We start from the raw sequence: 27,261 nt of genomic DNA, 5'->3' as shown, positions 1-27,261 counted from the left end.
CTCGCTCACTCGCTCGCTGGATAAATTATTCGCCCGCGCAGCACGCACGCATATACACATCCAGTTCCAGCTCACGCCACGCCTCGCTTTCACCCAGTCCCAGTCAGTCACAGCGCACACCTCCCCTCCCAAGCCCAACCTGCTCTGAGGTCGCAGCTCGGCTCAGCACAGCCAGTGCGCCATGGCCGGCCGCGAGGCAGGCGACTGCGGCGGCGAGGGAGACGGAGAGGAGCCGGCCCGTGAGCTCCCCGACGACATCACGGACGAGATCCTGCTCCGCCTGCCGTCGCGCTCCGCGCTGGCGCGCGCCGCGGCGGCGAGCTGCGCCTTCCGCGCGCGCGTCTCCTCCCCGCGCTTCCTCCGCCGCCACCGCTCGCTGCACCGGGACCCCGGCTCGCTCCTCGGGGTCTTCACCTTCCCCCTCGTCCCCGACGGTGCGCACGGCGGCGGCAGCACGGGCTTCCACCCCGCCGAGCCGCCGCACCCGGCGGCGTCCGCCGCCAGCGCCGTCGCCGCCGCGGCCGACTTCTCCTTCGGGTTCCTCCCGGCCGCAGCGGCGGACCCCTCCGCCGCGGCTGGGTCTGAGGCGACCGCGACGGCCGAGTGGATGGTCCGGGACTACCGCGACGGCCGCTTCCTCCTCGACCGCATGCCGTCGGCCACCGGGAGCACCGTCTTCACCGAGCTCGCCGTCTGCGACCCGCTGTCCCGCCGCTACGTCCTGCTCCCGCCCATCCCGGACGACCTCGCCGACACCGTCCACAGCGTGCTCACCGTCTTCGGCGGCCGCCGCGCGTGCGAGCCCTTCTTCGCGCCCGCCGACGCCGAGACCGCCTGCAGCGCGGACGACGCCGACGCCGACCCGCCTCTCACCGTGTTCTGGACGGCCCGCTCCCCGAGGAAGATGATCGCCTTCGCCTTCTCGTCGCGCGACGGCCGGTGGCGCGCGCTCGAGTCGCCGCACTGCTTCGTCTGGCGCAGGCACCGCTCCCCGTTCAGCTGCCCCATCAGCGCCGTCTGGAACCGCCGCCACTACGCGCACGGTCGCTTCTACTGGGTGGACTGCCTCACCAGCCGCTGGCTCGTGCTCGACGCGCGCACCATGGAGCTCTCCCTCGAGGTCATCCCGTCGCCGGCCGGCTACTGGGAGGAGCACGTCGCCGTCGTGGAGGCCCCGGACGGGAAGCTGGGCGTCTTCGCGCACGGCTTCCACCACCCCGGCGGCAAAGCCAATCTGCACTACTATACGATCGTGCACGACACGGAAGCCGGCGGCAGCGACGCGCGGCGGTGGCAGCTGGAGAAGACGATCCCGCTGCCGTGGCCGTCGGACCACCGCCCTTTCTGCCTCCGGGGCACGGGCAACGGGTGCCTCATCATTGAAGTCTGCGAGGAAAAACCAGTATTCATGACGAGCCACCGCGTCAGGGACGCTGAGCTCTTCAAGATCGACGTCAAGAGTTTCCAGCTCCAGAAGATCTGCCGGGCACGGTGCGCCGGCAGTGCTGCCGGCGAGTGCTGCTGGCCATACTTCGGCTTCCCGCCATCGCTGTCGTTGCCCACTGTGTGAGCACTGAACAGCATGATGTTAATGAAACAAAATTATCTTCAACTTTAGAGCGAGCCTTCAGTTTGTATGGTCTACATGTATAAGCAACACTTGTACTCGTCCAGTTTGTTTACAAATGCAACGCATACATACAGATACAGTTTACAAGTACAAAGCAAACAACAACCTCAACATTTTTCAACTGTATAAACCCCACAAAGCAGTAGACCAATGCCCAAAGGCATAGATTATAGTAGAGCCACGTCACTTGATCTTGATGTTTATTGATTTCAATGGTACCATAGCAATGAGCAAGTACAGCATTGCCGGTTGCTTTCAATGGTACCATAGCAATGAGCAAGTACAACATTGCACCTTCTACACAAAAGATGGCAGCTTGTATGAGGCAAAAGGAACCAACTGCTGTACAGCCTAGATAATCCATAGATCATGCCAGGTGCTCCTAGCTTGCTCTATGTTTTGATATCTTCCACTGCATGTTTGTCGTTCTCTTTGTTCTCTTAAAGGATTGCTCAAGGTCAGCTGAGGACCATCCAGTGAGACCAGAAGATCGCCCACGGCTTGCAGAGGATGATCCTGCGCCACGGAAAGATGGCCCAGGGTCCGCCGAGGATGGTTCAGCCAGACAAGAACGGATACCATACGATGCTGCAGTCGAGCTCACCATACCTGTCACAGCAGGTGCAAAGCTCTCCACAAACATGCCACAAGATATCAAAGTCTCACCAGGTGGCATGTTGATGTATGAAACTGTACCATCCTGAAGATCTACACAGAGGAGTCTCTTCTGGTTGCCAAAGAACATCTTAGTCTTGAGCTGGAAAAATGGGCTTATGCCCACAGGCATCCGAGGAACGATAGTCTGCAAGTGGATCCAGTCTTGACTAGTCAAGTTTGCCACCCAAATATCTGACACTATATTGTTAGATCCATCAGAATGTGTTGACAACAAACGAAGCTTTCCTTCCCCTTCAAATAGTTCCAAATTATGGTTTTTTACAGCATCTGGGATGGCAATTTTTGAGAAACTCTCATCTGTCAGGTTGAGTGTCAGGATTTCTCGACACAAATGGGAGGAAGCCTCGTTAAGAAGTAGCCAATACATGCCATCGTTAACAATGACTGCCTTTGTTGCCTTTAGGAGCTCTGCAGATTCATGTATTGTCCTCCATGTCCTCCATGACAGTGCACCAATAGTGCATATTTCAAATGTCAAGAACCGCACTCGGTGACGGATAGAGACCACCTTGTACTCTTTTGTGGAGGGCACAAATCCAACAAAATATTCAGAGTAAAGAGACTGTAACTTGAGTACTGAATCTGGGAGCCTAAAATGCTTCCTTGTTGTGGGATTCAAGACCTCAGCATCGCCTTTTATATCATAGGCACACACCAAGCCATTGCAGGGGCCTGACATGTTAAACCTACTTGAGAATACAAGCTCCACGCTTCTGAAATTCATTGTGGCAGGATCAAATGTGTACATGTGGACTAGGCCATGATCAAGCGAGGTGAAACAAGCAATGGACTGGTGGAAGCGGCAAGAATTATTCAGGTGACGGTCCACAAAACTAGGTTCTTCAACACAGTCTTGCCAGAACTTGCACACACTGCGGGACTTGATAACATCCCTGCCAGGAAGAAAAGCAAGGATAATCCCTTGGGCGTCTTGAGGAATGAATATTTGAGTTTCCGTTGCTTCATTCTGCTTATCAAGATCATCATTGTTACAGTCCATGCCAAGGATGCAATCTACAATTCTGTCCAAGGTAAAGGTTTGGTCAGTAATCACTATGCAACAAAAAAAAAGCAAGACAGGGCTTGCTGATACAAAATTGTACTGAGATAAAAATATGCCCTTTAGTGTCCAACATAAAAGTTTCCACTAGAGCAATTAACATCATAAGGGTTTGATACTGCTATGTGAATCCATTCGTAAATGGCTGAAAGTAAACGTAGAACACAGATACAGAATCAAATGCGCACCAGCATGTTCTAACTAACATCAAAACCATTATGGATGCACCACTTTGATGAAGTAATAAAGAGTTTTAAACTTCTTCCAGAAATGAATATTGAAGAGCATCTCCAGCAGCTCACCAATAATTCATCCCAATAGGATGGTCTTGATGGTCACCGATACTGCTTTTTTGGAATATTGGGGGAGATGCTCCAGCAGATCACCAATATTCTTCCCCAATACATAGGACCCACATGTCAGATTACAATTTTTTATTTTCTTTCCTCTTTCTCTCCAGCAGGGTGTTTCTTCCCCGCCGCTCCCCACCCCGCTAGCACTTTCCCCGCCCCTCACGCTGCTCTCGGCCGCCGCCCTCCTCCTCCGCTTCGCCGCCACGTCCCGGGGATCCCCGCTCTCCTCCACCCGGCCCTCCTCGCACTCTCTATCCTCCTCTGGCTTGTGGCCCTCTGCATCCTCCCCTCCCTGGGCCACCTCATCCTCGCGGACTCCGCTGGCTCCCTGCTCGCCCGAGCCCTGCACCCGCCCTATCTCCGTCGCCGGCAGACGAGGTGTCGAGGTGGAGGCGTCCTCATTACCAGCAGCGGCGCGGGCAAGGAACAAGTGTTCAGATCCACGAGCCAGCCACATGCACACAATACCGGCGCACACACTTGTCCAAACCCCTACGGCGGCAGTGGTTGCTGAGTAGCTTGGAGGACGGCAACCATGGCGGTCTGGTGTGTGCAGTGTGCAGGGAACAAGAAAAGTGACAGTTATCATGGGGTCCACAGTATTGGGGGGGATGCAACTCCCCCTCTATTTGAGGTGAGCTGTTGGAGCAATGAAATCAACTCATCTCCCCCAATATGACAGGTTTGTGGGGATGAGGGATTGTATTGGGGAGCTGCTGGAGATGCTCTGTACTACAGATGCAAGGCTCTATGAATCACAATAAGATGAGACCCCCAGCCCCCCTACAAAAAAAGGATCATTCATAGAGGAAAACAGTACTGGGCTATCGTGATAGAGATTAAATGATTATGTATCAAAATCAATTAACCTTATTGGTGGAAATAGTAAAAGGTGCACAAGCATATCAAATTCACAAGTTCTAAAAAAAAGGAACATATACGACACTCAAAGCATGGTATGCAACCAACATGCTTTGCCCTCCCTCCCTACCATTTACAATGCACTATTGACCACTCGCATGTTAGATATTAAACCCATCCAACCTTATCTTCAATTTCAGATCACTGGACTACATCAAGGACAAATCAGCATTTTTTTTACACTAAACACCTGTTATTTTAGCTTCCATCAGGTATGCTAGTGTCCATCTCTCAGTGCAGCTTTATTTCACTGTCCATTTCTACTCCAACTTCAAGTTAGCGATGCGATCCCTATATCTGCATAGAAGCAGGAAAGTCCTATGCAAGTTTTCTCCCAACAAAAAAGACTGCAGGGATAACCTTTGCTTCACAAGCTGGTAATAGAGGTTCAAGACTAAGATCAGTTCCATCATCAGGATAACATCTATGCATTTCCAATTCCATTGAGAGATAATTCCTATTCCCCATGATATATGCAGCCACCGGATCTAAACTGTTTACCAACAGATGTAGATTCAACCAGTGGTCTGGCTAAAATGGTGCCAATCATAAAAGGAACAGCACATACAACAAATGGCACAGAGATCTGCCACTTTGTGCTGACAACCGAACTCCATTTCGCATGATATGTCAACATGATCTCGGAGCATCTCCACGGTGAAAAGCAGGGGCGGACCCAGTAAAGGACATGGGTGTACATATATTTTGCAAAGCAATCGAAGTTAGTAGCCGTAATACATGCATATACACTTGTAACTAGATCAGATCCGAATACAAATACTAAGTTAGGGTTTGAGTGGTGCACCGTTTTCGCGCGACAGGAAGGGAAGAGCGAGGGGAGGGCGTACCAGGTGGTGCTCTTCGCCGGCGAAGGGGCCGGAGAAGACCTGGGCACCTGGCCTAGGCGGCAGCGACGGCCGCCCAGGCGTCGCCACGGCCCACGAGAGAGAGCGAGCGAGCGAGCGAGGGAGAACGCTGGGGCGGTGATGGACGAAGAAGGGGAAAAAAAAAGGGTTGCCGCATACAGGCAGAGGCAGCTCGGCCGTGTAGGGCCGGCCTGTGTAACCCTAAAATTTACATCATTTTAAAATAGATGAAAATAAGTTATTTATGTATTTTATGAGCATTTAAATTTAGAAAAATAAAAACCTTTGTTAAAATTAAAAATCAAATATAAGGTCTAGCTTTATGTTTGTGCATACATGCTGATATATTTTTTTATGCTTGGTTTGCTCAAAATTGCAAAGGAATTTGAATTTGAATTTAATTGAATTTGAAAATGTGTTTAAGAAAATAAAAAGGAAATTCTTTCTCTTTTTCTCCCTCTCCGGGGCATATGGCCCAGCTCGGCCTTTTCTTCTCGTCGCAGGCCCAGCTTCACTTTCCTCTCCCGCAGGCCAGCCGGCTCGCTCCTGCTTTCCCCGCTTCCCCGCAGCGGCCCAGCTCCTTCCATGCGCTTCCGCTTGGGCCGGCCTAGCAAGCAGCCACGTCGCTCGCGCCGCTCCTTTCTTCCGCGCGTCTCGCTAACGGGTGGGCTCACTCTGTCAGACGCGTCGTCTTCCTCACGTGTCCGCGCCGGACTCCGCTGAGACCCCGCGCCGCCCCCGACTCCGCCCGTGTGCGTGCGTCCCCACGTCTCCTCGGCCTTAAATACTGACTCCCTGCACCGCGCCGCCTTCGTCCACTCCACGCCACAGTTTTCCGCCATGGTGAGTTCGCCATCGCTTTCTCTGTCTTCCGGTGTCCTCGCTTCGTGCTGTCGTGACCCATAGGCTGATATCTAGTTACGCCGGCGAGCTTCCCGTCTTCGGCCATGGCGCCGCCGCCAGCTCGTCGTCGGTTCGCTCTCTCTCTGGTCTATTCTCAGTCGTCCATCATCGATCCAACGGCCGATATTCACCAGTACCGTTTCGGCCGGTAGTTTTGCAAAAGAACCCCGCACGTTTGTAGATTCGAACCCGCGGTCCAAAGCGTATTCCTAGAATATGTTTTCTCTTCCAAAAAGCGTAGTTTTCGTCTACAGAATAGTTTTCTCTTTCAGAAAGCGTAGATTCTCTCTCTTTGATTCAAAATACGTTTTCTTCTTTTAAAAATGTAGTTTCTTCGGTTTGATACAAAGTACGCTTTCATCTATTTACAGTTTTGTCACTAGTTTTATTTAGGCCATAAAATCTTCGTTTTAACTCCGATTTGATCCGTTCAAGTTGCGTTAGATTCGTAATTGCGTAATCTACATGTTTAAACTACTGTTAAGTATGTTTTCAACTTTTTAAATTTGAGGTTAGATTTAATTTAGTATTTTATTAAAGGAAATCTTATTTAATTTAATTCATAAATTCTTTGTTTTAGCTCTGATTTTTGTGATCTTCGCGTCTGTGTGTTCGTAGTGAAACGTAGATTCATTTTATAAACTTTTCATCTTGATTTTATGCTGTTGGTGTACTGTTCTAATCTATAGTCTTTGTTTGCTATGCATGACTGCTCTGGATGCTTGTATGTTGCTGTGATTATTGAGTATAGATGGTGAGCAATTCGTTGGTGATCAAGAGTACTACTTTGACGAACAGGATCAATAGAAACACTTTGATCAAGGCAAGTATAGCATGGGATCATCCTTATTACCTATTCACTTTAATAATCAATCCATGTTTGCATGTGCCACCTTGATAAGGATTTTCTAGAATTGTACTTATGCCTTGACTCCTATGGGATATGCATTGGGTAGCTTTGCTAGTGCTCAACTAAACCATGATCTTATAATTTGACTAATGGTATATGTAATAAACATTAAAACATGACTTTTATCAACTTGGAAAAGGGGCTGTAGTGTTTAGCTACTTTCTAAATGCTTCAGATTCCTCTCCCTAAGGATTTATCTGTAAGTTATCATCCGGGATTTATAGTACAATTGTAAGGGCCACATGGCTCTAGCTTTAGTTAAGTATGAGGACCTTTTCTAACTTGTTAGTGGTTACCTTTATGGCGCAAGAGGGGCTTGCCGAGATGGGTATATGACAGCCTCTACTCTTATATGTATAGCCGTGAAGGAATTGTGCCATTCGACAGGGGTTCCTATATCTGCTTACCAATTGGAAACCTAGTGACCCTAACTTGTTAGATGAACCTTTGAAAGGATTCATAGTGTACCTTGTCTGCTCACCTTAGAAGTGTTTTGGGAGTTATAAACCCGGACATATATGTATCACAACTTATAGTGAAAGTGCACAACCTCTGCAGAGTGTAAAACTGTTACAACAACTGTGCTCACGGTCACGAGCGGCCTTGGAACCCTTATGAAATAGATGATCACTATTAAGTAATTGTTTTTGTTATATATTACTCATGTTTACATTGATCATGTGTTTTACTTTGAGATTAAAACAACTTGTTGTTACTCTTATGCTAAAACTATGACAACTAAAAGCTAAATGTTGTTAAACCTATGTCAAGCCTTTTGAGCCTCATGAACCCCATGTTACACTTGTTGAGTACGACATGTACTTACGCTTGTTTATTTTCATTATTTGGATAAAAACCCCGGATGGGTAACATATTGCAATGGTAACGACGACTTTCCTGAGGATTACTAGACTTGTGGTCAACCAGTTAATGTCTCTGTGCTATGGAGCTTCTGCGAGAGAGTTATCTTTATACTTCCGCTGTATTCATGTGAAGACTATGTCATATTATTCGTGATGTTATAAACACTTGTGATGATACTATCTATAATTTATCGGCTATATGTGTGTGACTGATCTCTGAACGCACACAAGATTATGCATCCCATTTTATTCTTAAAATCGGATGTGACAGCCTGGCACGTAGAAAGATTGTACCATTACAGCTTCCAGGTGCTAGATATATTCCCTAAAAATACTCCAGGTGCTAGATTTGGAATTTGGACGGTGAAGTAAATCAAAGACTTACGTTTCACAGTTTTATTCAGTTTCACGTGTCTACGGGGCCTGTTTGGCCTACGCCTAAGCGCGCCGAGCCATAGCAGGGGCGGCGCCAAGGCTGCGGCGACAATTTTCCTCGCCACACTTTTTGCAGGGTGTGGTGTTGAAAATGTACTACGGCCCTGTGCTCATGTCGTGGCATGCCGCAAGTCCGGCACCCAACCAAACGGCTGCCGAAACTGTGGCGTGCAATGTGCGGCACAATGCGACCGTGAACCAAATGTGCCCTACATATTTAAATGTTGGTATTATAAAATGAAATATTTTCGTTGAAGTTTCACTCAATTGTCTAACTTGTGAGGAAGAAAAATGTTCTCAATGGAGTTTTAATCAATTTTCGATGCGCCGAGTGCACGCTGCCCATCTCATCTCTCTTTTTCATAATTTATGTGCCATGCCATCATTTTTGCTAGTATGTCACCTCATTAAATATAAACAAAACTAGCATAATATCATTTTATAGCCGATTGTCCTATCTGTTTTATGGGCTATCCTATCTATTCTCTACAACAACAATAATAACTAACTAGACTAGGTGAATTCCCCGCGCGCCGAGTAATGATATTTCATATGAAATACAAAATGACTGACACTATGAGTTTACGTAGTTCAATATATTAATTGAAAATCTGGAATGACCGACTTCATATAAAATTCTACAAATAGTAGTATTTAAAACACATAAGTAAACCCAGCTTAGCAGGGTTCAGGGTTGCAAAGTCGGCCTAGTCGGTTTTGACAGCGTGACAAACTACAGAGCCAAACCCAGCTTAGCCGGGTGCCCATACCAACTTAACTATTTATGTCCGAGCTTATAGGTTGGCTAAGTTTTCCCCATTATGTCCCGTGTTCTCCTAAAGACCCGCCGTTTGGCTATTTATTCAGGTAAACTGTCAATTAAACGAGATGAATGACGGACTAAATGGAAACAACATATCATAGTGTACCATTTATATGGCGTTTAAATGATATGATTAGACGAACAATAGTTTAATTTCACGAGCATATTTACTACTACTTTTAAAGAGTTACATTCCTAGAGGTCATAACTACAAGTAGAAAGATTTTTTTAAAATAAAATAACATGAAAAATATTCATGGAAGTCATAACTACAAGGGGTAAAAATTGGTAACTAAAATCAAATAAGAATATTACTGGACCATATGGAAAAAACTTAAAAGAAAAGTCATGACTACAAGGAGATAAAAATTTGACGAGAGTGGGATTTGAACCCACGCCCTTTCGGACCAGAACCTTAATCTGGCGCCTTAGACCAACTCGGCCATCTCGTCGAGTTGGTAAGGCTGTTCACATGTCTTCCTTTATTAAATAAATCGTTATCCGTTTTCATCGGCTGGGCCGACGCCCATTATCCAGTTGCTCGACCTAGACGCTGCAACAATGGAGTCTGCGTCGCTCACGTCACTCGCCAATCTATTCCCGTGCGCTTCCTCGTCTCCAATGTAATGCCGAACGCCATCTCCTCCACAGTCAAGACGAGAAAAAAAAATGTGTCCAGTTTTTATAATTTCAGTGCTCTCTTGGCCCCGTCCGGGAGTTCTTTGAATCAGATGCAGGTGTCCGTCGCCGTCGGAACCGAAGAAGATCCCGCCGGCACGCCGCAGTAAGGCTTCGTCCCTGAAGGCAACCTGTGCGCTCTCTAGGCGGAGGGCAGTTTCAGAGCTGGCGGTTCTTGGTGCTGTGGCCCTCTCCATGCCGGCGCAAGCAGCAATGTCAGAGCCTGATATTATCAGGTAACGCGGAACGAGTCGTCGCAGCTATACAGATCTTTCCAGTGGTCACGCAATCTGATCTCTTGATTCCGTTTTGAAGTTTTCAGGTACCGGAAGCTGGACAGCGGAGTCATACTCGAAGGTACTGTACTGGTAGCAGTGAGTTGCTGTCAGTCGCACAGTGTTTCAGTTATGTTTCTGATTGCTCATGGACGAACTGCGCTTCTTGATCTGAAGATGTCGTCGATGGGGAGGGGCCTGAGGCACGGGATGGCGATCTGGTGCAGTTCAACTACGTCTGCCGCCGCGCAAACGGTTATTTCGTGCATAGGTGTGTGGAATTCTAATGCCAGAGTTGTTCAGTACATACACTGAAAACGTGTAGCAGTTTCAGTTAGATCGAGTCCAGTTATCTGGTGGCCTCACCGCGTGTTCCCTGTCTGCTGCAAATCAGCACGGTGGACCAGTTCAGCGGTGAGAGCAAGCCGGTGACACTTGCACTTGGCGGAGAAGAGGTTACAAGCTTCACTCCTGAAAATTTTCCCCCACATTCTTCAGGAGTGTAGATACCCTCTAGGTGCACTCAGCTGCAGTTTCTAGTTCTGTGAGTTCGTTTGTTGTGATGTCTAGCTTATGTGCTGTTCAGATGATTCGAGGCTTGAAAGACGTCCTAATTGGGATGAAGGCCGGAGGTAATTTGGATACCAGCTTAGTTCCAGTTGCAGGCAGCATACTAAATTAATTGTTCAGTTTTTTTCCTTAAAATGATGTGAATCTTGATGGTTGACACTGTGGTTTTAGGACTGCCATTTTATTCTAACCTTTTTCATGACTTGTTGTGCACTGTGCAGGCAAGAGGAGGGCTCTGATTCCTCCTGAAGTAGGCTACATCAGTGAGACATTGAAGCCCATACCAGAAGAGGTGCACGATCTCGATGCTGTACTCTTTTATCTAGATTTGATTTGAAGGAACATTAGTACATTACCTGTAAAATGTAGATTTTGCACAATTCTGATGGTTTCTACAGCTGACTTACGATTGCTCTTCGGCTTGTTTTTGGTTCAACTTGTAGTTTGGACCGCGGCGAAGTCTGCTGTCTCATGCCAAGGAGCCACTGGTGTTTGAGGTTCAGCTGCTGAAGATCCTGTGATTCTGCATTTTGCCATCATCATCATCGTCGTCGTCATCTTCCTTGGTCAATGCTAACGGTGCTCCAAGGGAATCACCGAGTTCATTGTAAACATAAATGTTCTCCCTTTAAATTCGAAATCAGTAAATTCAATCAGTGAAATAGTCAAGCAGCAGCCATCCTGCTTTTGTCAAAATATCGTTAACTTCAGACTCAGAACGGTTCTCTCTGAAATGGAGAAGCGGGTCAAAGTTTCTGAATGGTTCTGCACTGAAACGGATACGCGACTCAGAATTTCTTCATGACCATTTGCAAATATGCCATTCACGAACTGCACGTCACTGTTCATGCTTGCAGTTTTTTCCCCTTGTGCAACTCAAAAGAGCGCTTCGAACTCGTAAACCCAAAAGTTTGAAGGAAAAAAGGTGATTTTGAATTGCATTGCTATTTGTATGCGAGATTTTTACTGTTTGCTCTCTGTATCGATCGTGCAATAAGCGGTGTAGTACAGGCAGTAGGAGGGGAAGACCGACTTGCAGAGCAGCACTGGCAATTCCAGTCGGCCGCCGCCGCCGTCAGCGTCAGCGGGAGCTGTCAAAGTGGCGGCTTGGAGGCCGACGAGCCCTCTCACTGGCGAGCCAGAGACAGCGATGCCGCGCACCGTCACGTGCGGAGGGAGGAGGCTGCCGGCCGTGGCGGCTACATACGGAGTAGTCGCCATTGGCGAACCACGAGGACTCGGCGTGGCTGGCGGCCAGCACCCGGCGCCACAGCCTGTGGTCCGGGCGGGACCTCAGCAGCACGCCCACGGCCTTGGCGCCGATGAAGGAGCAGCGCAGGCGCAGCCTCCTGGCGATGGCCTGGCCCTCCGCCGCCAGCCGCGGGTCCGCCTCGGCGTCATCCGCGCCGCCGAACGCGTGCGCCTTGAAGAAGAACCAGTACTCCTCCGGTGGCAGCGGCCGCAGGATGATTGGCTCCGTCGTGCCGAGGTCCACGACGTGCTTGTCGCTGCCAGTCACGATGATCCTGCTCCCTGTCCGGCCGCGCCGCAGGGCCGGCATGATGGCGTCTATGACTTGCTTCTTGCGCGGGTCGACGTTGTCGAACACGGCCAAGAACCTCTCGCCGCGCAGCTTCCGCTCGAGGAGCCTCAGCTGCTCGCCGGAGCCGCCGAGGCTGGTGCCTGCCGTGCTGGCGACACTGAACAGAGAGCGCAGAAGCTGCACGGCCTCGCTGGGTACCGTGAGGCTCATGCAGTGGAAGTCCAGCAGCATGATGAGCGAGAAGTGGCGGCGCACCGCGAGCTCGTCGCAGACGTGCTGCACGAGGGTCGTCTTCCCCAGGCCGGCGCGCCCGATTACTGGAATAACGCCTAGCTCGCCGCCAGCGTCTTCGTCGTGCAGCAAGAAGTCCATGACACGGCGCCTCTCGAGGTGCCTGCCGAACACCTGGCAGTCGGCGTAGATGTTCGTGGCCAGCGGCCGGTGCAGCGCCGGCGGGCAGCACTGCAGCAGCATGATGAACTCGGCAAGATCGCTGGACACGCTCTCCATGTCGGCGAGGACGCCGTCGACCTCGCCACCGCCGCCGCCACCACGGAACAGCGTCCTCCTTGCCGCGATGCGCACGCGCTTGGCGGCGTTGAACGAGCTTGGCGAAAACAAAGACCGGCGCGCCTCGCCCCCGGCATGGCTGTCGTCCTCATCCGTTACCTCGACCGCCTTGCCCCCGGACGCATCGAGGAAGTAGCGCCCTCGGTGCGCGGCGCCAACGAGCTCCGAAAGCCGCGGTCAGAAGCTTCGTCTTGCTCTGGTACTCGTTTAAAAAATGACACGCCGAGACCTCGCCGCCTCTGCCGGCTAGCGCCCAACTGCCGCCGCCTAGACTCGCAAGGCAGATGCTGAGATGCCTAGCTCACCGTCTAGGCGCAAGATGCCACCCGACCGTGTCCGCCTACCACCTGGCCGTTTTTTTTAAGAATTGTTCGAGATCATCAAACTGGTACCAATCAACGCCAGAAAGAATTTTCTTAAATACGCTACTGGGTTATCTCAACTCTGAGCGTCTGATTTTGACTTATGATACCAATCAACCCGACAGCATTCCAGTTTTCAACTCTTTATTCAAAGATCGCCGGCTTAGCCATTAGAAGTGTCCACGGACACCTTGGTAAGACCATTACCATCACTGTTGATGACGAAGGCCTGCTTGTTTTTTCAGGAACCTATTGTTTGTTGTATAAGTTTTTTTTAACGAATAACAATACAAACAACCATACATGTACGCAGACAGGCACACTAAGGGCCTCTTTGGCACGGCTTATACCGGCTTTGGCTTCATCTATTTTGCGCAAATCGAGACACTGTTGCGTGAAGTCGTTTTGTAAGCCGGGGTTAAAATGAACTAGAAGCTGGGAAAAGTCAGTTTTTCTGGCTTCACCGGCTTTGGCTTCACCGGTGAAGCCGTTTTGGATGAGCCGTGCCAAAGGGGCTTAACCCTTACGAATGCACTCTCACTCTAGTCCTATAACACCCTTATGAATGCACTCTCACATTCTACTCCTATAAACACATCTACCATGCCAATGATCGAACCAATAGATCTTGAAATTGATGAAGCCATAATTGTCTCATCATCAACAGGCACGTCGCCAAACACTCAAAAAACAACAATGTCAAATTTCGACAATGCAATGAAGCACTTCTATTTTTTTTTCTTCTAATAAAAATTACGGCAAAGCTTTTGTCGTCCTTTTAAAAAAAATCAACAATTTGACTCCAACATTACTGGTGCTTGACAAAAACTGCAACTTTTCAACTATTTTGGCCCTCAATTCAATTTCATCTAGAAAGAAGTCAATTTAAATCTTGCCAATGTCAAATTTGAAATGCTGAATTTTGGCTTTAAGTGAAATTTGTCAATGCCAATGTAAGCCACATAAAAATACAAGCTAAATTGGGTTTGGCTGCATGGTTGAAGTGAGTGTCCACTTGCTATTAGTTCCTTTTTGGCAAAAGTGAGCACTTTATTAACTCAGTGGCAAGCTTCATTGCATTGTTTCAAGAATGCTACCTAGATAAAATTCAATTTAAATGCATGGCTTCATTCTATTGTTTCATAGATATTTAATTTCATGACCCATTTAGAGTTGGAAACCAAGATAATATTTTTTAATCTATATGAAACTAAATTCTTTTCAGTTTTCTTTAAAATGTCATCATGTTATAAAAATGCTTATGCTATGTGACAACCTATTAAATGCGGATGAACTCAAATGATACTCCAACTGATACTGGCCTTATTATAATTGGAATTAAAGAGATGACATGCACGTAGGTGCTTGCCCCAACCAAACTGCTGAAAGAATAAAGCTAATTCATTTTCTACTTGATTACACCATCTTTTAGCTTGGACGAAACACTGGGCCCTTTCCTCAGCAATGACTAGAGCTAGGACTTGGGCCGTGCCATTTGAGGGTGGGTCATGGCACGGTCTTTTGGCATGACCTGAAGCACGGGGCCGTGCCGGCATGAAACGAACACGAGGGCCGTGCCGTGCCCAAGATCTCGGCACGGCGAGCTACATGACCCGGCCCACATCTTGGGCCGTGCTTGAGCCGGCACGGCACGTAGACACTTCTACAACTATACAATGCAATTTTCTAGCATTTACTATACTACATCTTATCTAATTCTTGAATAGATTATGAAAATAATTAAACTTTCATTACACACAAGATAGTATATTCAGTAGCCGGTTACAAAATAAGTTATTCCGTAGCCACCCCCATTTACGATAATTTTATATACTAATTTATGATAATGTCAATACATATTTACGATAGTTGGGTTACTATAACACATGGGGATATTTACCATAATGTTATAGTAAACCACTTAGTAAGGGATTACTATACTCTCGTAAATTAACATAGTAATTATCATAACTCAAAGTGGCTACAAAATAAATTATTTTGTAGCCTACAGGGTATATATATATATATATTTCATACCACGAGTGAAAAAAGAAAACTAGCAAAGATATTTTGAGAGCCGTGCTTGGGTTGGCATGGCCCGAAGACATGCCGGTGTGCCACTGCTTGGGCCAAAGAAAGATTCACCGTGCCATATCGGCACGGCCCGACGTACCTCCCGTGCCTAGAGGGCATGATCTGAAACGGCACGAAGCACGAGAGGGCCGTGCCAGCATGGCACAGCCCAAGTCCCACCTCTAGCAATGACAAGGCCAATCTCTGGAGTCCTACTTTGGCCATTAAAATTAAAATTAACGTAGATATCTTTAACCATCAAAATATGGAAGCCAGATAATTTTAGTCTTTAGCTAGTTTCCAAAGGTGATTTTTCCTCCATACATATTTTTCTTGTATCTTGTACTAAGATAAATCTTGTCTAATCTCTAAGCATTCATAATGAATTCATTTAAATTAAAAAAAGAAATTGATACCAAAAGTTTTCCAAAAATACAATCTATCCATTGTTGTAACATCCTTGGTGTTACGAGCTTGCTTAGCACCACGATTGAGGTCCGAGAGGAATTAGCCTAACAAGTTTTCGAGTTTTAAATTTATAACACACATGAAATGATAAGCGAATTCTATGTGACTTACTTTTGTGGACTCAAATAAATGCCCAAGTTAACTTACTTAGTGCGTAAAAGTGCTAATGAAAATCCTAACGAGAAAAATGGGATAAGTCGTTTTAATTGTTTGGCATGAAAAATAATTTATATAAATAAAAATAAAATATAACTTGTGTAGTACTTAAGTAAAGATGATGAGCAAGTGGTATAGCTGAAAATGCAACTTTAATTTTTGAAAATAAATGTTGTTAACTAGTGTTCTTGAGAGCTCAAAAATTGAATCTGAAACTAAAAATCAGCCTTTTCGTTGAATCGACAAGAATTGGAACTTATGTTTAAAATGCTATTTTGACGAATTATATTGAGCAAAATAGTAAAATAGTGCTTAAGTATTTTATTCCTATGGTTTAGTATAAAGTATGGGCTATTGCATGTAGTATTTCTTGGTTGAAGTTACTAAGGTATAGACCTCTTAAAAATTATGGCAACAAGTGTTCATGGATGTTAAGTCCAAATTGAACCCTTGTCTTTTCTAAGTCGGAAAAGAGTGTTGGACAATGTTATTTTGGCATTTGAATTCTAACAGAATTTCTTAAACACTAGTTTCATGTTTTGGTACGGTTGGTTGCCTCTAAGCGAGAACTTAGACATGCGGTTGTAGTGGTGTTGGGCGACACATTGTTCTCTTAAAATTTCTCAAACTTTCTTAGAACGTGCTATGACCATGTTGTTGACGCTCTGTTCGTGAACCAGCACTCCAGCGACGAACCTAAGTTGACATCCTTTTATCTCCCTCTTTAGTTGCTCTCGGGTCATGACGATTGCTCCGCTAGCTAGCTGGTAGTGTTGACTTTAGTTTAGTAGGAATGGTTGAACTTCAGTTGACATGATCGACACCCTTTGCTTCGCATTAAAATGCGTGCACGTCACCATTTGCAGTTGTTCGGCCTAGGTCTACAGTCACCACGCGAGTACGCTGCTGCTGCCTGGCCATTCCTGGCTGTGGCCGTTGCCCCGTTGGCCGGCCTCGTCGGCTGTCGGCCGCACGCCAGGCTGTGCCAGCCACGGTCGCCTTCCATAGGGCTAGGCTGAGCTACGGTGCTGCTGCGCGGCTGCCGTGTGGGCACTGCTGGCAAGGCCGTGCACGGGGCCAAGCCGACGCCGCGGCGGTCGCCGTCTGGCCATCGTGGCTCTTGTCTCGTCGCTCAATTCACCTACCCGCCGAGTCACTGCCTGCCTCGGCTGTCTCATAGCGCTGCTATCTCGCCACCACTGCCCTGCCGCCCACACGCCGTTGTCGCCTTGGCGTGCTATGCCTGGCGCTCTTGCTTGTCCCATTTCTGTCGTTATCCCCTCACTAACCGACGCGCCTCTATTACCGTCTCCATGATCATATCCCCATGTGGCTGTGCCCTCGTCATGTCTTGGCCGATCCGCGTTAAGTCGAGGCCGCAGGCCACGACGTTGCAGCAGTAGCGCACCATCCCCTTCTAAATCCCTAGCTCGGGCTCCCAGTTCAATTCCTCATACCGTGAGTAGTATAGGAAGTTAATTAGGCACCCCATCCTCCTCAAGCCCGGCCGAGCACTGCCGATCAACAAATTGATGTTTTGCTCACCACCGGCCGATTTGGGGGTAAGGCTCAAGGGGTTGGTAGCGGTTCAATTGCTCGTATCCTCGAACTCGTCTTTACTCTCTTTATCCGGTGCTTGCACTATTTTAGCCAGGGAACTCATCGGCGACGTGGTGACACATCGGTGACGGGCTCGGAGCACCGCCGCGCGGTGCGGGCACACGTGGCTAGGGTTCTCCTGACCTTCCCCTTCTCAACTAGTTGTGCGGATGGCCTCGTGGTAAGCCCTTTATGCTCCCTCACAATCTCTATCATCTCGTTAGCTCTTAGACTCGTCGGAACAGTCGCACTGCCACCGCGGATAGTCGCTCGCCGCTGTAGCTCGCGCTAGTGCGTCTCTGAGCCCTAACCGCCATCCATTCTCGCATGTTTAGTCATAGATGGTGGTCGGTCTCTTACTTCTATTGTAGTGAGTCTGGTTTGCCCGGCGTAACCGCCTTAGGCCTTCGGCCGCCGCGCCTGTGCGTGCGGGGATCCTATTGATCTCCCCATGGTAAAGGTGAAAATATCCGAGGGTTTGGCTGCAAGATTGCTAACGGTAGGAATAATGCACATAGTAGTCATATTAATCTCTGAAAGCCTAGGGGCTTTTCTGCAAAGCCGCCGCCGCGCGCGGGTCTCCCAGCCTTGGGCCATGTTGGGCCATCGCGACCTCCGTGAGGCCGTGCCCGTGCTGGGTTGCCGGGCCGAATTGATTGCCGCCGGCCCTTTTCCTTTTCTAAGTATTTTTTAAAATAGTTTCTAAGGCAAACTTGTAAATTCAAAATAAATTTGTGTACTTGACCAAAAATTGTGAAACCAATTTTGTTCGGTTCCTAAAATTATGATCTACCTATTAGTGTATTTTGTTCTCATAGTTTCATGGAAATTTCAAGAGTAATCTAATTAATTGGAAGCACTTAATATTGTTAAAATATCAACTTGTAGTAATTATTATGAGGAATTGGTAGTAGTGTTGGCTCTAGAATTTTTACAGAAAATTCCTAACATGTTTAGATGTTCACTGTAATTTTTGTAGCTCCATAATAATTAATTTGCTAGGGTAGCTAAATAAGCCCTAGTTCGAATATATATATTTAATCGATAAAATGCCAAAACATCTTAGGATTGTAGAACTAAAATTTTTTCTAGAAATAAAGCCTTACTTGATGATGTGGATACAAAGCCTAATGCGTTAGTCATTAGAGCTAGCTTGTTAGCTTACGGAGCGTAATCGTATTTTTAGAGTTACGGTTGCCGTTAGTTAATTACGTTTTCTACGTTGCGTCTACGTATATCATAATAGGGACAACGATGGACCGTGGAGTCGACTGGAAAATATGGAGCCTTGGTGATCGTGTCACCCCAATTGAATGCTAATCCTTGGTTATATCTTGCCCAGACAAGCTCCGGTGCATAACCTCTAATATTCTGCACTTTATTTCATGTTGTGCATTAAGTTTTGAGGAGTTAAATGAAACCCACTTGAATATACATATATCCTTATCCCATGAGTCTTACTAGTAAGATAGGATCATGTAGATTGCTATGGTATAGGATCCGGTAGAAGTCGACTGATTACCTGTCACTCGCGAGAGATAGGAAAAGATGTTATTGTTACTATTATCGGGTTATTATCACATGAAATATATATGGTAATAATTGGAGATCGAGCGGAATTGTACTTTGAATCTAGATTCGGTTAGGCAATAGAGCGAGACTCGGATTGTACTTATTCCGCCTATGTCGATTGAGGACTATCTGTTGCTGTGGATGGTAGTCAAATCACAGACTTATTATCCTCAGCACATACTTGCTTATGGGAGCAGAAAGACTTGTTACTCTCTTGTCATAGGTTCTGGCTCTTTCTAGACTAACTTTTAGGGGTGGGTATTAGGTGGAGGTCTAAGCATGATACTGAGACTGTGTCTCAGTTGTTGGGGTCTTGGAGTCCAAGTTTGGACGGGACCTGGACCCTTTGACAGGAGTGAGACGAGTTGGTTCCGTTTGTGCCTGGGGTACAAGCAGAGCATGTGTTTCGGGGTACCCAGCTGGGATACATTGAATCACGAATCGCCATTTCTTCGAGACGGTACTGACTTGGCTATGGTCTAGCATCGTAGTAAGAACTAGAATATGAAAGATGGTAAAATAGTTCTGATTGTTTACCACCTGCTTGAAAATTGCATAGGGACTTACATAGAATGGTTAGTTAATGAACTAATGATGACTGCTAATAAAATTAAATATAAGGATGCATGGTTAATAATGATTCCTGTAGATGCAATAACCCACAAGTCAGATAGCCTTGCATATCATTGGAGACTTTTATTTTCTCATGTCGGATAAGTCTTGCTGAGTACAATCGAGTACTTAGGGTTTGATTCCCCCTATTGCAGGTGACCAGAGGATACATAGAGCTGACTCTTGTGTGTGAAAACATTCTGGTGGGCTCAGAAAGGATTCTTTTCGCGCTACGATCATAGTGTTTATTTATAACCCTTGCTAAAGGTTTTTATAAGAAAAGATATAAAAATCTGCTAGCATCTCTTGTATATACATGTCCACTATGTTAATACTTCACCATATCATTAAATTAATCTTTGTTTCCCCTATAACTCTAATCATATGTTTATTTCCCGCTGCAGGATAAAACTTGTGAACTTGAAATGTATAAAATTGTTTACATGTAAACTGTTTTAATCCCGTTGTTGCATTCAACTTGTTTAAGTACCCTGATGTTGTAATAAAGTGATGTAAGAAATGACTAAGAATGTTGTAAGCTTTATTCTCTCATTTATGATCCGAATGGGAAAATGTGGATTTTCGAGTTCTCCCTTGGGGTGTGCTCGATGGAACGATACGATTTAATGCACTCTCTTGGGTACTTAGTGTCTAATAGAAGATAAATACTCTTGGGAGGGCATTAGATTAGGCGGTTCTGCCACAATTGTAGCTCTATTTAGGCACCGTTCGGTTGATAGGGAATGATGCCCTGGAATGATTCCTACTAGGAATGATAGACTAATTTCTATAAACTTTGATGAGGTGGAACAAATCCTGGGCAGGAATCTTGTTAACCGAACGAGCCCTTAGAGTTATTTGAATGGTTATTCATTTACCTTACTATTTTGTGTTATATTAGGCCAGTAAACCGACCAAAAGGAGCCAATAGACTTCGTGTACATGGAAGATCTCGAAGGCAACACAAACCAGTCACAAAAAAGGCAACACAAACCTTGCATATGCCATGTTCTAAAGATCTTCTCTAAGCTGTCTACTGCTTTGCTTTACTTTGATCACTAGACTAAGTAACTAGGTTTCAAACAAGGCAGTGGCTCAAACATCATGTGATCAACAAAAAGTAAAGTGCTAAATAATATTATAAATAAATAATGGTCACAACTACAAACATTTAAACACTAGAAATAGGAACAAAGAAGACACAAATACCTCCAAATATAGCACCAATATCAGTAAAGCGGTTGGTACAACCAACACTTACAATACTTTGCGAGGACACCATTGACCCCGCATACAACAACAGCTTTACATGGCATCCGAACAGGCCCATAAATTATATTCTTGGAAACATTTGGCACTAGTTTTTGTACTCTTGTGATTTAAAATGGATTTTTATGAGTTTTCAGAGATTAAACCACATTTTTTTTTGAAAAATACATAGAGGCAAACCACCTTTGGTCATTGGCTAAAGGGCTAAATTTGTTCGGTTTCCATAGTTTGTCAATAAAATATAGTTTCTAAGTTTGATGCCAAAATCAGATTTTGGCAATAGATTCAAAACTAAAAACTGCATTTCTTCCTTATTTTAATAATACTACATAGGCTAAAGACCGGGCTCTACCACTAATTAACCTAAAATAACATTGACTATAAAACATGCTATGTGAGGATGGGAGCATCGCGTAGATGGGCCATGTGGCGGACAATGGTTGGCTGAGGTGGTGTGTGAGAAACCAATTATAGATTCAAAGCTTTATTAAACATATTAATCTTTTATACAACTCTGATTTACTTTATAACCATTTGAACCATTGTGTTACTTTGAATTAATTCAGTAAAATGGAATCAACATGCATACAATTTTTATTTTCTAAAATTTATCCTTTATATCTTCCATAAAAGAATTATTTAATGGAATAAGTTTATAATGAAGCCGAAGATGTAACATTTCTCTCATGAAACCAAAAAAGTTCATATTATGGAATATATCACATATACATTTCTAGAATATTTCTTAGTAAAAATATGAAACATTTTTCATGAAAAGTTGTAACTTGGATAGGGGCCATTTTTAAAAGCGTTGGGTGTGTACGATCGAACAAAGTGACGATTCAACTGATAACGAAAAATGTCGAAATAAATAAATATATGACCTCCAGTCAAATCAATATGAGTTTCAAACATGCAAATGACTTGTTTCCTTCCTACTAGTAGTTGGTTTGTTTGAAACTTAATACTCGTACTTCCATACATTGATGAATGATAACTCGAACTAACCACAAAGATTTATTACAAGAAAAAGAGAAACATATAATACAAAATAAAAAAAACGGAATGTGCCTGTACGTCCGGACGTTAGCCTTCATCCGGATGCCCACGTCTGCTTCGCCTTGTGCACAAGCTGTTGCGCCTGCTCGTGCCTTCCGCGTCTGCCCGCCCGTCCCGCGCCTGCTGCTGCGCCTACCGGATGTCCGCGACTCCGTGCACTCGTTGGCCGAGCCTACCCCTACGCTTACTCGACTCAGTGCGCTCGTGGGCCGAGCTCGAACTACGACCGGAGATGGAGGGAAGAGAAGGGAGAGGAGAGGAGTGGGTGAGGCACGCCGTGCGAGGAAGGGGCGAGGTAGGAGGCGAAGACCTGCGACAGGACACCGTCCGCCAGCCACCGGGGCCAATGCAGCATATGCAACACCCGATCTACTTTTAAAACATCCAGATGAAACATCTGCAACATACATATGAAGGAGAAAATTGCATTTTTAACAGCCCAAACAACGTGCTTCATAAAATTAGCGTCCCAAACGCCGTTCGTAAAAATAGCAGCCAAAACATTTGTCTCTGGTAGTTTTGCGAAGCACGTTGTTTGGGCTGTTAAAAATACAATTCTCTCTACATGAAGGCAGATGAAACACTTGGAATATGCGATTGAAACATGCCTGTATAGCTATTTGCAACATATACAACACCAAGATCTACTTTCGAAACATTCAGATAAAACATTTGCAACATATGTCTGAAACACTTAAAACACTTGAAACATAGGCTTGCAACATGCGTATTTTATCATTGCAACATATTTAACATCCAGATCTACTTTTGCAATATTTTAGATGAAAAACTTGGGAAAACACCGAAAACAATTGAAAACATACGCATGCAACATGCGTATATTGTCATTGTAATATATGCAACATCTCATATATACTTTTACAATATTTAGATCAAACACTTAAAACACAGTGCACCGACGGCCATGACCTACTTGGTGAAGAATTGCTGTAGACAACAAGCTTGGGGCATGGAGACGTCGGCCCAGCACCTCCACTTCAAGACGTCAGCCCGTCGGGCCTCTTGCGATTATTCCCGCCTGCTTGCTGCCCAGGCTCGCTCCTGTCGGCAAGGCTTCTCCTCTAGTGCCGCCGCGGCTCGGCTGCAGTCGTCCAGCCCCGTCCGCTCGCTGGAGATGGGGCGCGGCCAGCGATGGGTGCGCGCGCGGCAGGGGCAGAGTGGTACGGCGCGTATGCACAGTGATGCTGCGACAATGACGTGAGTAGGGAGTGGGACAGACGACCTGTGCAAGCATTTCCGATAAAGAAAACGGGCTTGTTCTTTCTCACGAGTGCAGAGTGCTCCTATCCGTAGGCCCGTTGCTTCCTCGGTGGGCCTACTGGGCTGACAGACCCACTGCCGTTTACCTCTCTCGCTCTCTCGTTCACCTCCCAGGCTCCCAGGCTCCCACTGCCGTTTACCTCTCTCGCTCTCTCGTGGCTTCCTGGCGGCGGCTGGGCGAGCGGCGCCGCCCTCTTCGTCGGGCGCTTCACCGGCGACGAGCATCCATCTGGTACGCCCTTCCCGTATCTTCCCTCCCCCCGCTGTGCGAAACCGAGTACCCCAAACCCTAAACCTTAAGCCATGTGTATCCCGGATCTGACGCAGTTATATACATGTGTATTATATACACAGAAACTTAGTTTTTTGCAAAAATATTTATCGGTTGCACATATGTCCACCGATGTCCTGTACTGGATCCTCCCGTGCTCTTGAATAGATGACCTTGAGCAGTTCGCTGTATCTGTTGCTCTCGCTGCATATCGCTGTGCTCCCGTGCAGAATACAGAAAGTTAGAAACTAGGAGATTGGGAAAAGAATGGGAAAATTTTGATACGAAATAGATACATTTCTGGCACAAGTTATTATGCTTTGTATTGGTTTAAATGAAATACCTTAAAAAACTTGTAAAATGGCGACTCCAATCCCGAACGCCACCTAGCAGCGCTGGATTTGTGACTATCTGCAGCTGATCCCATTTAAACTATTATGTTTATACATGCATATATATGTGTGCTTCAAGATGTTTATGGATTCAGGGTGCACTCTGAAAGTTTTTGTTCAAGTCTCATTTAGTATTGATTCTTGTTTGTTATGGTGCAGGTGGAGAATATTGCACTCACATAACTGATATTAGGATGAGTCTCTGTACAATAGCTTGACGACTATGTCTTTCAAAATCATCCTCTGGGAGTCGCCTTTCGGTAATTTGCGCTCATCTATACAGCACTGAGGCTGCAAAGGACACGGGTGCTAAGAAGTACAAGTACCCTGATGTATACGACCCATATGGGCCTATGCCGCCACCGTCAGACAAAGTTGTGGATCTAGCTGACCGCATTGCTGCCCTTCCTCCTGAGGCGATCAAACAGATTGCCCCAGCCCTTCTCTTCAGACTGAACCAAGAGCCGCCACAGGCGATATCTGGCCAGGGTTTCAGTTTTGGTGCTCAGGGTGGTTCTGGGGCCGGTACTGGGAAGGCTGAGGAGAAGAAAGCTGAGAAGACAGTCTTCGATGTCAAGTTGGAGAAATTCGATGCTGCTGCAAAGATCAAGATTATCAAGGAGATCAGAACATTTACGGATTTGGGGCTCAAGGAGGCAAAGGAACTAGTGGAGAAGGCCCCAGTCATTCTGAAGCAATCGCTCACAAAGGAGGAAGCGGAAGCAATCATAGGGAAGATAAAGGCAGCTGGCGGTGTCGCTGTGATGGAGTGAACGAAGGATGATCATCTAGATGCAACACACCTTTTTTTTATTTCCTATTTTTGTTGCCATGATCAGGCATTTGAGATTGCACATTGCAGTGCTTTTATGCCGGTGGAGGAAATATTTAAGCTATGATTGGTAACCAAGGCGAGATGGAAACTAGAAGTTTAGTTGCTATGATATGATGATAGTCATGTCTTCTTCTAGAATAAGCAGTTCTTTGGGCTCTACACAACTTTTCTGGTGGAGTGAATGAATGTGGCCATCAGAGCCAATGCCATGAATTTGGTGCTCTTGTTGTATCTGCTATGACTTAAAAACACTTCGCAGTTGTTGCTTAGATACCCTGATATCTTCTCTATGTCAGTTACATTGCAGTGTAAAAAAAGTTCTAGTGTTGTATTACATCTGGTGTGCTTGGATTGAATTTCCAGTGTCAGAAACTTCGATTCACTTGAAGTGTTCCTTGTTACAAATTTGTAAAGCTGGATAAAATGTCATCCATATCAACAGATAAGTCGATATGATTGCCTTACCCTTCAGATTTCACCCCTATCCTATATGTCACCGCCTCATTCCGTCCTCCATGCCTGGAGGAAGAAACAGAAGTCAGTCCCTTCACCCTGGATGCCATTCCCTCCGCTGTCCTCTTGGATTTCCGGCGGCGCGCCGGTCTTGAAGACGAAGACCGCCTGCGTGCCCGGGCCAGCGAAGAGCCAGTCGTGCACGTCCCAGATGACCTGCACCGGCGCCTGGTCGACGAGCAGCGTCTCGTTGCCCCGGAACTTCCACTGCAGGCTCTTGACGTGCAGCAGCACGAAGCCGTCCACCGTGATCCACATCTCGGGATCCCTGCTGGAGCCCGCGGCGGCGAGCGCGTACTCGATGACGATCTCGTGCTCCTTGCTCCTCCTGGCGTCGAGCCGCGCGCGCGCCGCGAAGCTGCGGCGACCGAAGACGCTCTCCCGGCGGCACACCAGCACGGCGTCCTCCAGCGACGGCCGGGCCTTGGTCCGCTTGTACGCGTCCTTCTTGCAGTCGCCGAGCAGGAGGACGACCTCGTCGTTGCTGACCAGCGCAACATAGTAGCCGCCGGCGGGCTCCGGGCTGCTGCCCGCCCCCGCGAACTTGGCCGAGCGCAGGTCCCAGAACATGTCGACGCGGTCGCCGCCGCCCACGTCCAGCGCCTTGCCGCCCTTCTTGCTCCAGAACGGCCACGGCTTCAGCTCCACCTTGTGGGTGACCGGCCCGTCGCTCTCGCCGGCGCCGGGCCGGTCGATGGAGATGGTGAAGGACTGGTTGATGAGGCTCTTGCTCCAGACGGCGGTGACGAGGCGCGCGGCGCCGTTGATCTTGGCGAGGAACACCGACACCGTGGAGCACTGCGCCGCGGCGGCCACCGACGACGGCGCCCTGCCGGTGGCGGAGTCGTCGCAGGACGTCGCGGCATTGGTGGTGCACCCGACGCGCTCCTCCATCTTGCTGTAAGGCTCGCAGGATTTGGATCGCTTGTGCATGATCAACAAAAATCAACCACCCGAATCGCTACGGATTTAATAATAGGAATGAGATCAACCGCATTGGCATGCGGCGTTCGACCCACGTTCGTCGTCGCGTTCGTCAAGCATGTTGGGAGATAGGATCAAGAACTAGGCTCCTCCATGCTCGCTCGTCATGGGCTGCATGCGTGGGCACGAACAGCATCAATGAATGGGCAATTAGAAAAACAATAAAAGAAAGAAAGAACATGAAATGAATCTACAATCCAAGAAAAGAAAAATGGCTGGACAATTCGACGTGGTGAACATACATTCATGTCCTTTTGCAATCGATTGTGGTGGAGAGTATCTTTTCCAGAACGAGAAAATTCCTGTTTGGGCGCGAGAAAAAAGGTTGACGGAAAGGAAGAAATGACCCGGAAGACAGAACAAGACGGGCACCTCAAATTAGATGTATTTTTTTTTTTCTTGATATAATTTCTACATTTTACAGGTGGGACGATCTTGCCCACTGACTGGACTAGCTCCAATTACGTGCTGCCTAGCTTGTTAGTCGGCTGCTACTATTTATAGCCAGCAGTAGTTTGTAGAGATTTCGAGTTTCGAGGCTTTAGCAAAGAAACATACACGTCATGGTAGCCACATTCTTTTTTTAATCATATACGGTTGCCACATTCACTAAAAAAAATACGGTGATACATGGCGGTTCACTGGTGACCTTATAAGAGATTATCATATAATTCTGTCATCTGTGACGGTTCATTCCAGAGGTAATACCGTCATGTACCGACATAATTCTTGTAGTG

At 46.9% G+C, this 27,261-nt stretch overlaps 4 protein-coding genes, 1 non-coding gene and 2 pseudogenes across 7 annotated transcripts; 3 read left to right on the top strand and 4 right to left on the bottom strand.

Moving 5' to 3' along the window:
• Nucleotides 1–18: 18 nt before the first annotated feature.
• LOC136475980 (uncharacterized) lies at nucleotides 19–1,667 on the top strand. Its single transcript, XM_066473634.1, has one exon. The coding sequence runs from the start codon at nucleotides 182–184 to the stop codon at nucleotides 1,568–1,570; it is 1,389 nt and encodes a 462-aa protein (XP_066329731.1). The 5' UTR covers nucleotides 19–181; the 3' UTR covers nucleotides 1,571–1,667.
• On the bottom strand, nucleotides 1,651–5,645 carry LOC136475981 (putative F-box protein At1g32420). 2 transcript variants are annotated; one of them, XM_066473635.1, is made up of 2 exons: nucleotides 5,491–5,645; nucleotides 1,651–3,330 (listed from the first exon to the last, which is right to left on the bottom strand). In XM_066473635.1, exon 2 carries the CDS (start codon nucleotides 3,306–3,308, stop codon nucleotides 2,013–2,015), a length of 1,296 nt encoding a protein of 431 aa, XP_066329732.1. In that variant the 5' UTR covers nucleotides 3,309–3,330; nucleotides 5,491–5,645; the 3' UTR covers nucleotides 1,651–2,012. The 2 variants fall into 2 exon arrangements, with proteins under 2 accessions (XP_066329732.1, XP_066329733.1); XM_066473636.1 differs by lacking the exon at nucleotides 5,491–5,645 and adding an exon at nucleotides 3,671–5,468.
• Nucleotides 5,646–9,813: 4,168 nt separating this feature from the next.
• On the bottom strand, nucleotides 9,814–9,894 carry TRNAL-AAG (transfer RNA leucine (anticodon AAG)). The gene has a single exon. It is a non-coding gene; the product is annotated as a tRNA-Leu (tRNA).
• Nucleotides 9,895–10,001: 107 nt separating this feature from the next.
• On the top strand, nucleotides 10,002–11,701 carry LOC136471349 (peptidyl-prolyl cis-trans isomerase FKBP16-1, chloroplastic). Of its 2 annotated transcripts, none has more exons than XM_066469078.1 (8): nucleotides 10,002–10,065; nucleotides 10,174–10,356; nucleotides 10,443–10,477; nucleotides 10,573–10,666; nucleotides 10,790–10,850; nucleotides 10,982–11,027; nucleotides 11,187–11,257; nucleotides 11,409–11,701. In XM_066469078.1, exons 1-8 carry the CDS (start codon nucleotides 10,004–10,006, stop codon nucleotides 11,484–11,486), a joined length of 630 nt encoding a protein of 209 aa, XP_066325175.1. In that variant the 5' UTR covers nucleotides 10,002–10,003; the 3' UTR covers nucleotides 11,487–11,701. The 2 variants fall into 2 exon arrangements, with proteins under 2 accessions (XP_066325175.1, XP_066325176.1); XM_066469079.1 differs by having other exon boundaries at nucleotides 10,005–10,065; nucleotides 10,180–10,356.
• Nucleotides 11,702–11,928: 227 nt separating this feature from the next.
• Nucleotides 11,929–17,548, bottom strand: LOC136468701 (disease resistance protein RGA2-like; annotated as a pseudogene).
• A 6,838-nt stretch (nucleotides 17,549–24,386) lies between these two features.
• Nucleotides 24,387–25,318, top strand: LOC136471348 (uncharacterized; annotated as a pseudogene).
• A 197-nt stretch (nucleotides 25,319–25,515) lies between these two features.
• Nucleotides 25,516–26,895, bottom strand: LOC136471347 (uncharacterized). Its single transcript, XM_066469076.1, has 2 exons — nucleotides 26,767–26,895; nucleotides 25,516–26,635 (listed from the first exon to the last, which is right to left on the bottom strand). Exon 2 carries the CDS (start codon nucleotides 26,471–26,473, stop codon nucleotides 25,529–25,531), a length of 945 nt encoding a protein of 314 aa, XP_066325173.1. The 5' UTR covers nucleotides 26,474–26,635; nucleotides 26,767–26,895; the 3' UTR covers nucleotides 25,516–25,528.
• Between the last annotated feature and the right edge of the window lie 366 nt (nucleotides 26,896–27,261).

This window comes from Miscanthus floridulus, chromosome 8 (genome assembly GCF_019320115.1).
Source record: "Miscanthus floridulus cultivar M001 chromosome 8, ASM1932011v1, whole genome shotgun sequence".
Lineage (NCBI taxonomy): Eukaryota > Viridiplantae > Streptophyta > Magnoliopsida > Poales > Poaceae > Miscanthus > Miscanthus floridulus.
This window is presented reverse-complemented; position numbering and strand designations above follow the sequence as displayed.